At 49.1% G+C, this 17,349-nt stretch overlaps 1 protein-coding gene across 5 annotated transcripts in view; it reads right to left on the bottom strand.

The window, feature by feature from the left end:
* Nucleotides 1-17,149, bottom strand: part of UXS1 (UDP-glucuronate decarboxylase 1) — a 96,742-nt gene extending 79,593 nt beyond the window's left edge. The window contains exon 1 of one of the 5 annotated variants that reach the window (XM_070573344.1): nucleotides 16,917-17,149. In XM_070573344.1, coding sequence (XP_070429445.1) covers nucleotides 16,917-17,010 — 94 coding nt within the window. In that variant the 5' untranslated portion in view covers nucleotides 17,011-17,149. Of the gene's footprint in view, nucleotides 1-15,985; nucleotides 16,165-16,916 lie in introns of those variants that run through there. The other 4 variants (XM_070573348.1, XM_070573343.1, XM_070573346.1 and 1 more) reach the window with 4 other exon arrangements.
* Nucleotides 17,150-17,349: the final 200 nt, after the last annotated feature.

Raw genomic sequence — 17,349 nt, 5'->3', positions numbered from 1 at the left:
ATAAAACCGCACCACATTCCCTGGCAAACATTTTTGCCCCAAGACGTTCCTTTTTATAAAGAATGGTTAAAAATCCAAGAAACTGTGGGCTTTGCAGACCACATCTGGTCCTTTAAAGAGTCTACCTGTAAAAATGTCACTACTAAGCAAGAAGGGCAACTTTGAAAACATGTAGGAGAATCAATTTTTTGCTTTTTAAAACTATACACATTGCAAACTACACGCACGTATATTTATTCACAGAAGCAAGGCTGGGGACACGAGGTAAGAGCTTTCTATAATTTTGTGTTATTTTCATTTCTACGACTCACAGGAAGCCGGCTGGAAATACCTCATTTTGACACAGTCTGTGAGACGCTGGTGCGTTCTGCCCAGTGCAGGCAGGGCAGCGCCACGGCTGCACGGTTTAGGGCGGCCTATTAAAATCCCCCTAGCTGGGGAGGCAGAAAAGCCTGGGATCCAAACCACCGACTCAGCCACGACCTCAAGGATATCTGCCATTCTGCTTCCAAAGCCTGGAGGGGAGAGACTCCTTCCACAGGGACCCTCTGGAGGCTGTGCAGACCAGAGCTACAGGAAGTGTCTCCGCAGGGCAGGGGCGGCTCCGGCACCCGGGAGCTGACCGGAAATGCAGATCCTCAGGCCCGACCAGGCTCCCCAGTCAGAAACTCTGGGGTGTGGCCCAGCCACGTGGTTTTAACAAGTGCTCCCGGTGACGTGGATCCAGCCACAGCCCGGGGACCTCTGCAGCAGACAGCACACCTTTGTCCTCCCAAGCTCAGAGCCCTAAGACACGTGTTTTGTGAAGATACCAGTGAAACGATGTGGAGGTGAGCCCTCTCCAGACACCCCCGCTACTCCGGGCACCATTCCAGATGTCCCCCTCCCTTCCTTCCCAGGCAGCTGGCAGACCCTTACGATTCTTCCTTCAGTGTCCCCTCCATCCCTGGGCCAGCCCCCTGTCAGGCTCTGCCACTGCATTGACTGGACAACCTCTGTCACTGTCCTCCTGTTTCTGCCATCTCCACGTGGCGCTTCTCCCTTCTCACCAGGTGACTTATCCTGAAAGCTGTTGTTCCTGTCATTTTCCTGCTTAAGATTTCCAACCTCTCCAAACTATTTTGACGGCCCACTGTAATTATCAAAAAGTCTTGAGGGACTGACCCTGTGGTCTAGTGGTTATGTTCGGCACTCTCCACTTCGGCGGCCCTGGTTGGTTCCTGGGCACAGACCTACACCACTCATCAGCAGCTACACTGTGATGGCGACCCACAGACAAAACAGAGGAAGACTGACAAAAGCGTTAGCTCAGGGAGAATCTTCCCCAGCAAAAAAAAAAAAAAAAAATCTTGAGCATATACCCCACATGTATGTATATGTAGCACTGCATTATGTTCATTATAACACAGAAGCAGAAAATTTAAAAGGATGAGGTAAAAAAGCATATATAAATATACATATGGAAGTCCTTGAATGTCTTTCCACAATGCTCCATGTAGGGGGTTCCATGGGCCCACCTCCCCCACCCTAAATGCCAGTCCCACAGGATGTGTTCTGCTGGCCCTCACCCCCAGCCCACCCCCAATCTACCTGTTTCCATTCCTCCAGCAGCCACAGCAAGCCGGGCAGCATAGTCCTGAGCACACCCAGCCCTCCCCAGCCTTGCTAACTCCTGGAATGACTTTGGGTTTCTGATATCATCTGTGTGGCTCCCGATTATAGAATCACCAGCGCCTGATCAGAGATCTCGTCTCTCATGCAAAGCGCAGTAGCGCTGAGATAACACTTGTTCAGCACTGGGTCCCCATGAGCTTGACCGGACACACTTAGGAGCAGCAACTCTGCAGGACATTTGCTCTGCACAGCAAAGCCCTGGCATAACCACGGCATCCGACTCTCCCTCCTCCTACGGGTATCCAGCGCTCCCTCCTCGGCTCCCCCAGGCACCAGGCGCAGGAGTGCACCAGGCTCTCTCCAAACACAGGCCAATCCCCCTGCCATGCTGCTGGGCAGGACACCTGAGGGACCACAGCCGACAGCCCCCAGCCTCATCTCCCACTACTCACAGTCTCCCACACTGCAACACTAAACCCCTCTGTCCGAGTCCACTGCACTTGCTCGGACTTCAACCCCTGGCCCTGCTCTTCCCCTTTTCACAAAGGCCCTGCCCCTCCACCTCCCCCAGTGGCAGGCTCTGTTCTGTCATCTTTCCAAACCCCGCGTGTGCCTTGCCATCTCTCAGATGCCCTCTCCGACCCCTTCCTGGTACCCCTGCAGAGCCTTACACTGCTTCTGTGTCTGCCTCCACACTGAGGTCAGGGTCCCTGTCCTATTTATCCTGGACATTACTGTGCCAGATAAATACTGTACCAGAATGAAGATGAAAATAAAACTAACACAACTGACCTTGAGAACCCAAGACAGTCTTTAAGGTAAAGCTTTAAAATTCCACCCTTGTGCACTGTTGGTGGGAATGTAAATTGGTGCAGCCACTATGGAAGACAGCATGGAGGATCCTCAGAAAATTAAAATAGAACTATTATGCAATCCAGCAATTCCACTTCTGGTATATATCCAAAGCGAACAAAAACACTAACTCAAAAGATGTCTGCACCCCCATGGTCACTGCAGCATCATGTACGATAAATAGCCAAGATATGGGAACAAGCTGATGTCCATCGATGGACAAATGGATAAAGAACATGTGGTATATATACATACACAATGGAATACTCTTCAGCCATAAAAAAATGAGCAAATCTTGCCATTTGCGATAACATGGACGGACCTTGAGAGCATTATGCTAAGTGAAATGTCAGAGAAAGGAAAGACAAATACTGTATGATCTCTCTTACATATGGAATCTAAAAAAATCCCAGAAAAAGAGATCCAGCCTGTGGTTACCCAAGGCAAGAGGGGGTGGGGGGATTGGCGGAAGGTGGTTGAAAGTTACAAACATCCAGTTACACGATAAATAAGTCCTAAGGATGTGGTGTACAGCACTGCGACTGTACTAACGCTGCTCTGTGACATACATGAAGGTTGTTAAGAGTAAATCCTAAGAATTCTCATCACAAGGAAAAAAACTTTCTTTTTCTTTTTTTGCTTTCTCTTTCTATTGTATCTATATGAGATGACGGATGGTAACTAAACTTATTGTAGTAATCATTTCACAATGTATCTAAGTCAAACCATTATGCTGTATACCTCAAACTTATACAGTGATGCATGTCAATTATATCTCAATAAAACTGGAAAAAATTCTAAATATTGAGTTACATCCTTAAGGTGCTTCACTCAGTCAAGAAAGCTGTAAGAACAACAGTTTGAAGGAACAGAATTCTCCCATTGGAAGCCCTCAGCCATGCAAAGCCTTCCTTTGACTTAAGTGAGGACATCCTAGGATATCCACCTGCCACGAGTGCTAAGCAGGCATTTAGATGAACTCAGTAGACATCTGCACTGAGAGACTATCTCCATATATTAGGCAAAAAAGCGAATCACAGAAAAATCAACGGTATAAAACCGCTTACGTTTTAAAAGCACCTAAATATATTTTATGAACACAGAATGCAAAGGAAACTATCTAGATGATTCATACAGTACTAAAGTGTCAACCAGTAACCCAGGGGAAGCCATAGAGGGTTAGCTGGAAGCGCAGAGCGGGGAGAGGGTCTTCCAATCCTTCCACGTTGTTTGGATGTTAAAATTAGGAATTGAGACCAAGCCTCAGAAAGAGAGGGAAATATCAATACCCCTTGCACCTTACTGTCCAAACTGTAAGCTACTCTTAACCACCAAATACCTTAGGTTCCAGGTTCTTCAACTCAACTCAGGACTCAGAGGCAACAACGTATCGAAAGAAAGCTATTTGTAGAACTTCCCTTACCCGTAACAATGATGTGACTACTTCTTACAATGGAAACTAAGATATATTCTGTCAGCAAACCTTGACCTAAGAAAGTCACTCTCGCCTCTTCACAGCAGGACGCCAATAAATTTGTAAACATGTTCCACTCAAACATACTCTCAAGGATGTGGTGCACAGTATTACTATTCAATAAGTAAACATTCAAAAACCCCTTGAAATACTAGACAACAGCATCAATTTGGAGAAGCAGGTAGAAAGAGAGAAAGCAAGCTGTCGACCACTCCTGATCTGCAGAAAGCAAAAGTGCATTTTACTCTTCGAATGACTAGACACAAACACAAACGACAAGAAGCTGGCTCTCCTTGCTCCCCTCCAACTTCACAAACACAGTAGATGGTTGGTGTGATACAGAGAAAAAGTAGCCACATTATTTCTTTTGTTTTTTTCCACTTAAACAGATGGAGGCTCAACCTAAGGAAAGTGGCAATATTTTCTCTCAAACAACAGGAAATGAAATAGACCTCCGCCAGGCTACCAAACAAATGCATCTCCTTAGTTTTCTGATGGAAAGACGGTACAGATTCATTAAAGAAAAGGAGAGCAACACGGGGGACTCCTTTCCCAGAGACCCCAGCCTCAGCCGGGAGGGCTGCCTGGAGAGAGGGCTGAGAGCCGCCCAGCCCTGCCTCCTCAGGATGCACACCGAAACTGACCCTGTGCTCTGCCCTGGACCAACCACTTCCCAGCGGAAGCACAAGTCAGGAGAAGGAGGCACATCTCCAGCCCCACGCACGGAGCAGGCCACTCGATACACATCTGCTGCCAAGTCGACGATGAATCTGCTGAAAACTGCTGACAGCGACAGCTCTGCTGCAAACACTTCCTTTCCAACCAGCTTCGAATGAACACCACTGATGATAACGGTTGATGGATCTATTTTTAGAATGCTTACAGCAAAGAAAGCCAGGAAAAAAAAAGGGCTTAAATAAAACTAGCTAGGAAGAAAAAGCAAATTCAGACTCCCCACTACAACTTCCAGCGGAGGGAGGAGCTATCGTGTAACCAAACCCAGAATGCAAGGATAGGACACATGTCAAGTTATACTAACTTCTTTTAGAACGTAGAACATTATGATTAAGAACAAGATGGGGAAAAAATGTGTACATATAAGGATTAGGGCAAAAGGCAAAGGGAAAATTTTTCAAAAATGGAGCACAGCTTTGGGGTTAATTTTGCGGCTTGCTGTTGTAAAGTTGTTTTGTTATAATATACTTGCTATTGGATCTTTACTTAGAATGCTAAAGAGAAACTTGATAGAAATAAAATTTACAAAAAATGTATGAAACCTACATCAGAGAAATTATAAAACTTACTGAGGGGCAAAACAAAAGATCCCACTAAATGAAGACATATCACTATTTTTGTACAAGAAGACATTTTAATATGCTAAAATTATGAGGATTCTGATTTTATCTTCTTTGCACTTCATTCTCTACTTTTTCTACATTGAGCACATTTTCCTGTTTCCAAATTCTTTTGTAATTTTAATAATGATGGTTTTAAGCTGGCCTTTTCACCTTGCTTTTAAAGGGGTGGAGAGGGAAAGGAGGAGACAATCCAGGAGGGCCACCTCCAAACCACAGGGCCAGCTGGCAGGGACAGTGCGCTCACCGAGACAGAAGGACCCCGTCCACGGGCATGCCACAGCCAATGTGCAGGAAGGTGTGACACCCCACGTGACAAGGGCCACTGGGCGCTTTGCGCTGATGTCCCACCAGTGGCGTGGCCATCCACAGACACGGAACCATGGGGAATGGCTGTGTCTGTAGGTCACCCTAACACACTGCAAAAACATCAGCCTTCTACCCACAGCGTTTATCAGTGATGGCAAAGTCCAGGACAGCGGAAGGAAAGGGGACGTGGGGGGGACTGGGAGTGAGGGTGGCAGTGCAGAGGGGGTATGTGCTGGGGGGAAGTGGAGGGGCCTGGGGCTATGGGGGCTTCAGTGCAGACAAGCTGACAACCAGCCACCCGGGCCCAGCCCACTGTCTCCTCATTAGCCATGCTGGAGTCTAGGGAAAGGGGAGAGGGCCCCTACTACAGGGCCAAATGGGAGGACCGAAGGCAGCCTGACCACCCACCAAGAAGACAAGGGCGATGCCCCGATACCTCTGGTCCCGCCACCGTGCAGCACCCCATCAAGCCTGCCTCAAAGGGTGCCCTTTCTTTCAGGACACGTTTCACGAAAAGCCTACACCCAAGCTAAACAATGGGTTGGTGCAGCCTTGGGGTTCCTCCAGGCTCCTCTACACCACCACCGAATACCACTGTAGCCACACTAAGAGCTGGGGCAGGTCGTGTAATCACTCTGTGCCTCAGTTTCCCCATCTATAAAATGGAGAGACCATCTCCCCCTCACGCTTTGCTGCAAGACAGTAGGATGATCCAAGTAGGTCACTCTTGGTGGGGGAGGGGGGCCGGGGCGCAAGTGGAAGCCTAAGGAGGACCCAGAAAGCCTGGGCGGTGGGAGGTAGGGGGGTGGGAAGGCTTTCATTATATTAAGCACCCAGGATAGAAATTTTTTCTTTAAATAATTAAGATGTACTGGGACTAAGAGGAGCAGGACATTTAAAATTAAATTCGATACTACATCATCAAAAGAAACTAAGAGGAGGAACAGAACTAAGACCCTGATTTGGCTACACACAAGTTTTGCGGCAAACCACTGCTGATGAGGACCCCATATCACTCACAGCTGATGACCATTTCCACAAGAACTGTCGCTGGCCCCATGACGAGTGTCAGATTAATAGGATTCTCTCACTTGATTACGACTGAGCTGTCCCACACCTTCAGTGTTCTGTTGCTGATACAACACACTGTCTGCTCATATCTTTAAAAACAAATAAATAAACAAAAGCCAGGTCACCTACGTTATGTATGCCAACTGAATTCCAACTTAGAAACAGCGTGTTTTGTTTTCAATTTCTGAAAATACCATAAAAAAGTTCAAAGATACTAAGAATAAATTGCAAAATCTCACCACTCTAACAAAATTGTGTTCATTTTCCAGAACACTCAGACTCCTGAAAATGACTACTATGAAGGGGTTCAGGTGTTCCCTGTGTCACTTTACTTCACTTATTTTGGTTAGAGCAATAAAAAGCTTAACCAGAAAGTAAAAGAAACTGATGGGTTAACTTGAAATTCACTCCTTGCCCTTCTAAATGAAAGGCAGACAGGGAAAACCTTGGCCCACCCTGGGAGAAGCACCCGCTTGCCCGCTGTCACTGCCCCTCCCACCTGAGGACCGTCCCTCCATCAGGTTACACTATGACACCCACACCTGGAAATAGTATTTTTTTCCCAGGTGTCTCCTCAACTATAGCTATATTCCTTTAAAGAAACTGTTTCAATTCCTCATAGTATCCTTTAAAAGGGATTATCTACAAGGCATATCCATTCTCTAAGTGGAAAAAGATGAAACAGCAAGGTGAGACAACTTGTCCCAAGTTATGGGATGAGCGGAAGGAGGGCAAGTGAAACCACCCCTTCCAGAAGAGAGGCAACCCTGAATCACCCGCCCCTCGTCTATCCCTCAGAAACTCTGAACAGCTACAAGAAAAGCACTTGAAGCAGGCATTAACGTGGGTTCAGCACACGTGGGGAAGCTGGAAACTGGCCTTGCCTATGAGATTCATCAAAGTCCTTCAACTTCACAACAGACACGCTCCTGATCTCTTGGCCTACACAGCGGTCACACACACCAGGGCTAAAATCCACCAGCATTATCTCCAAAAGGTAGGGAGATGCACAGAGCAGAGTGTAATATTCAGTGTAGAGAGGACACCCCAAAACGCAAAACTGATTCTATCTGGCCCTGCCCTAAGGTTTGACTGTTTAGGGCATGTTCACCAGAATCCCTACCACCTCATGAACTCTCATCAAATGTTCACTCATCTCACTGAACAAAGTCCGTGTCGGGTCAGACGTCAGGTTCTGCCCTCATGGACCCAAAGGACTTCCGCTCCTTGAGCCCTGTCCCCTCCATGCCTAAGGTCAGGGCGGGCCCCTGCCTCCAATTCCACTGGCCATCCTCTAAACCCCACTGCCCGGGCCCTGAGGGCGTCCGCATTCCTTCACAGCCCCTGGTCTCATGTCTCACTGAACACCTTGACCAGTTCCTTAAGAACTACATGGGGAAACAGGAAAACTGTTGAAAATAAAGATCCGCAGGTCTTATAACTTGTTTCTACCCTCAGAACAATTCTGACACCAAATGCGTGGGGTTTTTCCACACAAACAACCAATTCTCCCACTCTCTGGACACAACTAGGTGTCCAATAATCCAATCCTGACACTAACGACCTGGTGTTAGCATCAGACCCCACAGGTTAAGAGCAGGGTCCCACAAGACTGCTCCCCACCTCAGACGCTGATGTCAAGTCCCAGAGGCCACCCAGATTTGTGACAAACTGGCTCTAAATTAGGGGTTCCCAGGATCCCCTCCTTGGGTTCAATAATCTGCTAGACTGGCTCACAGAACTCAGGAAAACAGTTTACTTACAATTACCAGTTGGTCATAAAGGATACAATTCAGGAAGAGAGAAATGGAATAGATGCACAGGGCAACACACGGGGGAGGGACTGGAGCTTCCACACCTCTTCGGGTGCACCACTCTCCCAGCACCCCCTCATGTTCACCAACTGGGAAGCTCACATCTCATTTTCAAGAGTTTTTAGAGAACTCAGTCCTCCTCCTGGAGGTTGGTGGGAGGGGCTGAAGTGCCAACCCTCTAAGCACATGGCTGGTCTTTCTGGTGACGAGTGCCATCCTGAGCTACCTACGGGTCCCTCCCTGAGTCACGGTATTGGCATAAACTCAGGTGTGCTCAAAAGGGGAGCATTAGGAAAAATAAAAGACTCCTATCACTCAGGAAGAGCTCGGTGCCAGGAACAGGGACAAACAGCAGATATATTTTTTCCTATACCACACCAGGCATGAGAAAACAGTTGCAGTTTACTTCATAAAGACCAGGTAACATCCCCAATATATAAGGAGTTCTTAAAAATGAGGGGAAAAGACAACTGAAAACTCAACAGAAAAATAGCCAAAAACCTGAACAGTTCTCAGGAAAAGATAGGTTAATAGGCCTTAAACACTGGAAAAGATGCTTAATGACACTCATAATTCGAGAAATGCAAATTAAAACAAGGAGATACCATTTTTCAGATTGGTGAAAAATTCAAACATTTGTCAGCACACTCTTGGGGAGGCTGAGAGGAAACAGCTGCTCCCCCATCGCTGACGGGAGCATGTGCACAGGCCCACGCCCTGCCGAGTATTCGTAACAGCAAAATATCTGAAATCACTTAAATGCCGCCCATAGGAGATGGATCAGATCAGCCGCAGAGCGCACACACAGGAGTACCACGCAGCTGAGAAACAGAATGAAGGTGATCTGCTCCCTGACACGGAGGGCTTTCTGGGAAATGCTGAGCAGGAAAGAAAAAAAGAGGCAAAGAGTCTATACCGTACGTTACCTTTTCGGTAAAAATGAATAACTGTGCATGTATACACACAGACTAATGCCTGTACCTGCAAAAAGAAATGTAGGATGGATAAAACAGGCTAATAAAAATGGGAACACGGTAGAGAGGCTGGAAACTTGTTGCAGTTTCCAGCCTCTGAATATAACTTTTTATATAATTTGACTTTCAACCATGTAAATGGTTTACATACTCTAACAATCAGAAAGAAAAAAGCAAATCCTAAAATTGAACACAAAAAGAAGAACATGAACCTACCTTGTAGGAGGCATAGGAAAAAAATTCCTTTAAGCGGCTTTTGAACACAACACTCGAAGTGCACATTCTTAGTGGGCTATAGTCTCAGGACCAAAAGAGCTACGAAGAAATTCTGAGTCTTCTTAAGTTTGTTGTTGGTGGTGGCAGTGACGTAGTAATTCTGAAACTGTTTGTATGGTAGCAGTACAGAGCAAATGGGGTTTTTACTGATGTTAGAAACAAGATTTTCATTGTGGGGAAATAGGAATCAGGACTATGGAATGGGGAAAGGTATGCAAGAAACCTGTTAAGATTCAACTTGGGGGTATCGGTCGGCATAAACTCATGACTGGAAAAAATACGTACATTTCCAGGTTCTGTCTGGTGAAAGAGGCAGAAGCAGTGACACTTCAACAGCAACGGGCAGGCCAGTGCTCAGACCCTCACTCCTAAACGTGCTCCACCGAAAAGAAGCAGGGCTCCGGGGAGAAACAGCCGATTGCAGGTTTGGGGCAGGGAAAGAACAAGATGACCTGGAGCACCTGGGGATCAAGAAAGTGCTCGAAGACTAAAAGAATCTGTGAGTCCACAGTGATTTAAACAAAGGGGTGGGGCGTGTGAGTTGGTTGGTGGTCCCCCAAAAATATGTCCACATCCTAATTCCTAGAAAGCAAATATGACCTTACTTGGAAAAAGGGTCTTTGCAGATGTAATTAAGGACCTTGAGAGCAAAAGATCATCTGAGATTATCCACTTGGACCCTAAAACCAGTGATAAGTGTCCTTACAAGGGACACAGGGGAGATCTGACAGACAGAAGAGAAGGACGCAACGTGACCAGGTGTTGTACCAGAAAACGCATCTGTGAGAGGAGGGATGCACGGCAGGCCTCCAGGCTTCAACCCAACACCGGCGACAGTGGGACACCCCCGGTGCAAGGCAAACCAACAAGCATTAGTGTAAGAAATGCTTGACCGAGTTTAATCATAAGGAAACAATCAGATAAACCCAGAATGTGGGACATGTGACAGGACAAGAGGCCTGGGCTTTGTTAAAAGGTAAATGTCATGAGAAACGAAAACAAGTTAGAGACATAACAGGCAAATGCAACATGTAACCTCTGACTGGATCCCAGATTAAAAAAAAAACCCACAAAAGGCTGTAAAACACATTTATGGTACAACTGGGGCAAATTCAAATGCGGACTGCACAATAAATGGTATTTATGTTCATTTTTAGAGTATGAGAATGGTGATGAGATTATTAGAAGAATGCCTTCACTCTTGAGACACATATTAAAGCATTTAAAGTTTAAATATTATGTCTGCAACTTTCAAATATTTCAACATAAACAAGATATTAAAAACACAGAGAAAGAGCAAATGTGGAGAAAAAGAACTGGTGACTGCAGGTGGAGGGTTATTTGGGTGTTCACTGAGTGATTCTTTCAACAGGAAGAACAGAAAATAGGTGTGAAATTCCTAACACTTTTTTGAGGGTTCAGCACAATTTCCAGGTTGCCTCCCAACTCCAGGGAGGGAGGGAGGAAGAGGCGGGCTCCTATGCCCGACGCCCAGGCAGGGGCCTGGGGGCCTGCACCCACCCTGCGCCCTCTGATTCCCAGCTCAGGCTCATCTGGAAACACCACCCATGCTATCGGATCTTCCCTATCTTTTCTCCCCGGAGTCAGCTGGCATCGGGAGGGCATCTGAGTCGCTGTGTCCCCTCCCCGGCCGCAGGCCAGCGAATGTTTAATGAGTGAATTTATGAGGCCATCATCAGTCATGTGGGGCTGATTAGATTCAGGATAATGCTACCCCAACCCAAGGCCCAAATCAGAGAAGTCTGTTATCAAACAGGCAAAGCTAACACTTATAAAACATGCTTTTATATGGTTTTCAGGGTTTAATTTAGTCTCTTTTCAGTGGAATAATGGGGACAAGAAAGAAAGGTACCACACAAAAAATTTTTTGTAACTATATATGGTGACATTTATTGTGGTGATCATTCACAATATATACAAATATAGAATCACTATGTTGGACACCTGAAACTAATAACAGGTTACTTGTCCACCATATCAATAAAGAAAGGTACCAGAAATAAAATGTCATTAAAACAAAATCCATCATGCATCAAAAATTAAATAAACATTACTAGATGTCACAACTCTGGTCTCCACTAGAATGTCTGAAAAGAGATTTCTTTTTCGCTCTTAAGGTATAACCCTACATGGACAGGGAAAAGGGAAATCAAACGCTGCTGGAAGGTGAAAAGAAGATGGACGAGGACAGAGGAACTAAGCGAACCTGAGGAGAGCACTGGGAAAGGCCGGGCTGAAGCCGGGTAGGGTGGACAATGGGCATGCTGGAGCGCCTGGAAATCGAGGGACAAGGGAGGAGGTTTGCCTTTCCAATCTGTCCAAACAGCAGCACGACTGCCAGCTGCACTCCCCGCCAGGGCACAAGACGGGCAGCTCCATCTCTGCAGAGGGTAGGACAGGGGTCTGGGACTGGGGAGTCCCCAGCCAAGTGGGACGACGCGCAAGGTACTGCTCAGCCCGGCAGCCCTGTCCCCACTGGGCCCCAGACATCAGGCAGCGGGGCTCCCCGCCAGCAGGGTCCTGGGAGAGCCGCAGCACCCCAGCTGGGGACTGATAGTGCTGCGGGCGGGCGGGGGTCCAGGCCACTGTGGCGAGCAATGCACCCAGCGCAGGCCTGGCCCCAGTGGCCACCCTCACCCACCCGCACAGAGCACTGGGGCGCAGCGACCGGGGAAAGGAACACCGGACAGACAGCACCGCCAAGAGAAGAGGCCTGCACCAGGACCACATTTTCTCAGTTTAAAACGCCAAGAGCAAAAGAGAACTCTTAAAAATGAAAAATGATAGCAAAAATTTAAAAATTTTTAAAAATCACTAGAAGAGTCAGAATACAAAGATGAAGAAGTTTTTAAGTTTTCAAAAGGTACAGCAAAACCTTAAAATGTCAGAATAGGAAATAAAAGGACTGGACAAGGCAATTCTATTTCAGCATAATAGTAATTCCAGAAGGAGAAAATGGAGGGGAGGAAATAACCAAAGAATAATTCAAGAATATTCCCAGAACCAAAGAATAAGAGTTTCTGGATCACACAGCTCAAAAGTGGCCAGCACGCGGCTACAGACGCGCCACGGCAGTGGTGGGCTCCTGAACACTGGGGACAGTCAGGGCAGGCTTTGTCAAGCTGCGGCCCCAAGCCACCCGAGACCCTCAGAGGCTTAACCCAAAGAGGCCTCTTCAAGCTCATGCCACTCTGCGGCCTGGGGCAGGGGCTCTGCACTGAGCGCCACCATCGTGAATGCTGCTGGTCATCAAACCAGAGGGGAAAAACGTGTTCACAACCAAACCCTGGGACCCGAAGTGAGCCGGGCACCCCACGCAGCTCCCAGGCACAGTGATCACACAAGGCCACCAAGAGTGAGGCGAGGCCAGGGGCAGAGAGCTAGAAATGTGTGGGGAACGATGATTACCATGGGCAAAAAGATCTGCAAGCTTTCAGAAGGAGAACCCCAGCCCCACAGAAAGAGACTGGCCAGCCACTCCCATCAACACTAGATGCCAGAAGGGAATGGAACAATGCCTGAAAATTCTGAAGGAAGCTTTTTCTAGAATTCTCCATTATCAATCTATCAATTAAGCGTGAAGACAGAAAGACACTTATGGACAAAGTCTCACAATTCTCCCATGCACATCCAAGTGAAGTTACGAGGAAGTCATGGGAACAGATCTGTGATGGGCAGCTCCAGGCCAATGGCGGGGGAGGGGGCGCGGCGGTGCTGAGGCTGGAGGCACAAGGTCCAAAGGCTCTGGGGGCCCTTCTTCCTCTGTGTCCCAACAAAGGTCCTGATGCTTCCCAGAATCTCAGCAGGAAGACACAGACAATGACAAAGCGTCTGGAGTTGAATCAGTAACAGTACATAGCAAAGTATATTAAAAAAGAAAACAAGCCAATTAGTTCCAGGGAAAACAAAAAGTAACATCCAGCATGGCTCACTACGGAGAGCACTTTACTCACACACATAAATACTAAATGTTGAGCTCCTCAAAATGACACCACATCTACACGGGGGTGGGGAGCATGGGTTCAGAGGAGAGGAAAGAGAATAAACAATCTTTTCTCAAAGAATAAGGTCACTAGCTAATATCCATAAATGAACAACCGAGACGCATACGATTCTACGGCACAAAAACAAATATACCCAAATACTGAAATAATCAGCTAAGAGAAGTTAAGCACTTGCCTCTGGGCAGCGGAAAGAGAGGCAGGGGATTCTATTCTGCCTAACAAACCCTGCAGAGGCTATTTGACTTTTTAAACTTTGTGCATATTAAAAAACACTAAAGGTAATTGGAGCTGCATCTCTGCCTAGGGAACCGCCTAGTAGGTTGGCATGATTTTCAAACAATCAGACCTCTGAGCTCTTCCAATGAACTAATAGAACTGATCTAAGCAAGTGCTACAAGCGCTGAAACACCACAGACACAGTCCCTGTCTTCAAGGATTGTGAATTTTATTGAGATGAAAACATATGCACGGAAAAGAAATCAAGTGCAATGCAAGCCGGCATATGCTCACTCCCCTAGGCGGGGTACAGAAGGCTTATGTGACAGCAAGAAGGGAGACTCTCGGCCAGGGAGGCAAAAAAGACTGAGAAAGGTGTACGGAGGTGGAATGAGAAAGACTAGAGGAACCTGAGAGGAACAGGGAGAGCATTTCTAGAAGGTGGTTGGCTAACAGTGAGGGTGTGTAATCTGGCAGCATGGACAGTTTCTGCAAACAGAGGTGAGATTTTACTCATAGGGAGGACAAGACTATTAATAAAGAAGAGCAAAAGAAATCATAGGCATCACTGTTGACTTACACTTTCAGAGTCCTTGCACACCGTCAGTCAGGAGCCCTGTAACGTTTTTCCTGCAAAGTGTCTCTGATTTACCATCCCTGCTCATTAGGAACACTGCTTCCACCCTAGTCTTAGACCCCCCCCAGCTGAAATCTCCACTTCAGAAGATGGCCCAAGGCCACTCCCAGGCCTGCCTGCTCGCCCCTAAGTACCCCAGCAGCCTCATCACTGTACTTCGTTTTCCCACTCCAACACTAGCCTCCTTTGCATTCCTAGAATACTCCGTGCTCTGGGCTGCCACAGGACCTCTGCACGTGCTGTTCCTTCTGCAACACATTCCCTCCTATGTCTCCCTATTAACTCCTTTCTATCCGCCAATTCTCAGCTTAAGCCTCAATTCCTCGTGGAAACAAACGTCCCTGATTGCTCTAACCCAGGAGTCCCTGTCATAAGCTCTCACACATTCGTTTCCTTCATAACAGCCTGTAACGTAACCTGCCTTTGAGTGATTAATCCAATTCATGGCCACCTCCCCTTGTGGGCCAGTGGGGTCCCCATACCGCAGCCACACTTCCCAGGTGAAGCTACCAGAAATACAAATTGTCAGGCACACCCAGACCTGCGGATCTGAAACCTGAGGTGGGAGGCAGCACTGTGCCGAAAACCCTCCGGGTGAGGCGGATGCACACTCCAGCTCCAGAACCGCTGCCTGACTCCACGGGGCACAGCACAGGCGTCTGCACTCCCTGGTGTCCCCTGGCACCAAAAACAGCGACAGACAACAGTAAGGACTCCATAGGATTTCCTGATTGAATGAATGGTGAAAAACTTTCCATGGCTCCCTAGATCCCCTACCTTATTAAGTCAAAGCCCCTCTGTCTACCTGTAGAAGCCCCCATAATCAACACTGAACCTGCAGCAGACCTGGCTTCTAGCCCCCAGCACCCTGGCCTTTTCTGGATTCAAAACATGGCTCTCTATAGCTTATAATCTGTGTGAACATCTGTACATTTTCCTAATTTCTCTTGGCCTTAATTTCCTCACCTCAAAAAATGGGAATAATCATATTTCCTATTTCCTAGGATTGCTGAGATGATAAAATGAGAAAGGCTCATGCCTACCCATATATGTTAAGCTCTCAACAAATTCAGGTATAATTATTATCATTGTCATAACAATAATTATGCAATTTTAAGTGGTCTTTCCTCGGGTCTCAGCTTTCTTGCTCCAGACTGACCACACACACTTCAGACTAGCTCTTCCTCCAGGCAAAGGACTCACATCTAACACCCATTCTGGCCTGAAAGCTCGCCTAGCAACCAGCAGCCCTGCTGGAGCTTCCTCGTTCCACCTCCTGGAAGAGCTGGGCTGGACCAGACAGGCTGGCTCTTAACCACACGTCTTCCTAAAACTCCGCTGAAGTCACTTTCCTGAGTCCACGCTCACCTCGGGAAGCAGATCTTGGTAACTCAACTCGTGAGCAGGTGGTTTCATCTCAGTTCAGTATGTGTCTGTCTGGTGGCTAGGATTCAAACGGAACTCACACTGGGAGCTATTTCTGGTCCACTTTGGTACTTGGTAAGGTATTAATAGCAGCAATTAAAATACATTCCCATCGAATGGATCTTAAAAAGAAAAAGGACGGTTTCTGCCTCTAAGAAGACCCAGGGACCACCACCCGCCTGCAAATCGCCCCTCCTGCCCCGTCTCGGGCAGCAGCGGTGAGGAATGACAGAAACGAGAACGGCACGCGCCAGCGCCGCCCGGGTCTCCGCGCTGCGCCTCGGGGCTGGGCCGGGCCGCCCGGCCGGGAGCGCCCACCCGCCGCGCCCCGGGGACCCCGCGCAGGACGCCCGGGCGCGGTGGCGGGCCGGCAGCACTCGGCTCCCCAGGAGTTAAACGCTGAGTAATTTTCCCGCGGAGCACACAGTGGGAGCCGGGCTCTGCCAAGGACAACAGTATTTTTATCCTACTTAACCAACGCGGCGCGCGGCCCGGCTGTCCCCAGGGTGTCCCCGCGCCGCACGCTCCGAATCGCCGGCCGGACCCTCTCCGGCTCCCGGGCGACGTGGACAGCAGTGCCGGCGTCGGGGCGGGGGACCGGGCAGCGGGCGGGGGCCGTGGCGCGGGGTCGGCCGAGGACGGCGGTCACCGCGCACGGGCCTAAGCGGGCGAGGGGCTGCCACCAAGTTGGCCGGCTGCTCTGCCGCGAGAGTGGAAGCGGGAGAGGGGTCCGCAACCCGGAAGAGGGTGGGAGCGGGCAGCGCAGGTCCCGCCGGGGAGGGAGGGAGACCGGGCCGCACACCGCCCGCCGCCCCCGGCCCGCGCGGCGCCCGGAATGAATGGGGCTCGCCCACCGGCCGCGGCGCGCACTCACAGGCGACGTAGGCGAGCAGCGCGACGCTCAGCAGCAGCTTCATCCTCCTGCGGCTGACGGCAGACACGAGGCGCAGCAGCGCCTTGCTCACCATCCCCGGGGGCCGCGCCGGTCCAGGGCCCTGCCGCGCGGGGGCCCGCCTGCTGCACAAAGCGCGGCGGCGGCGGCGGCCCCGGAGAGCCCCGCCCCCGCCGCACGCCCCGCCCCGCCCCCGCCGCCGGTTTCCTGCCGGCCGGACTACCGCGCACGCGCGGTCCCGCCCCTGCCCCGCCTCCTCCCTCGCCTCCCCACGCCCCGCCCCCCGCCTCCTCTCCCCGCAGGCGCAATTGCCGCTGCTCGCTCGCTAGGTTTTCGAAGAATGTGGCTGGGAGGGCGGCGGCGCGGCGCATGCGCTCCCCGCGTGTTTTGCCGGAGCCGTCGGGGCTGCAGGCGG

This window comes from Equus przewalskii, chromosome 14, assembly GCF_037783145.1.
Source record: "Equus przewalskii isolate Varuska chromosome 14, EquPr2, whole genome shotgun sequence".
Classification (NCBI taxonomy): domain Eukaryota; kingdom Metazoa; phylum Chordata; class Mammalia; order Perissodactyla; family Equidae; genus Equus; species Equus przewalskii.
The sequence above is the reverse complement of the archived record's forward strand: the minus strand, read 5'-3'. Positions and strand labels throughout refer to the sequence as shown.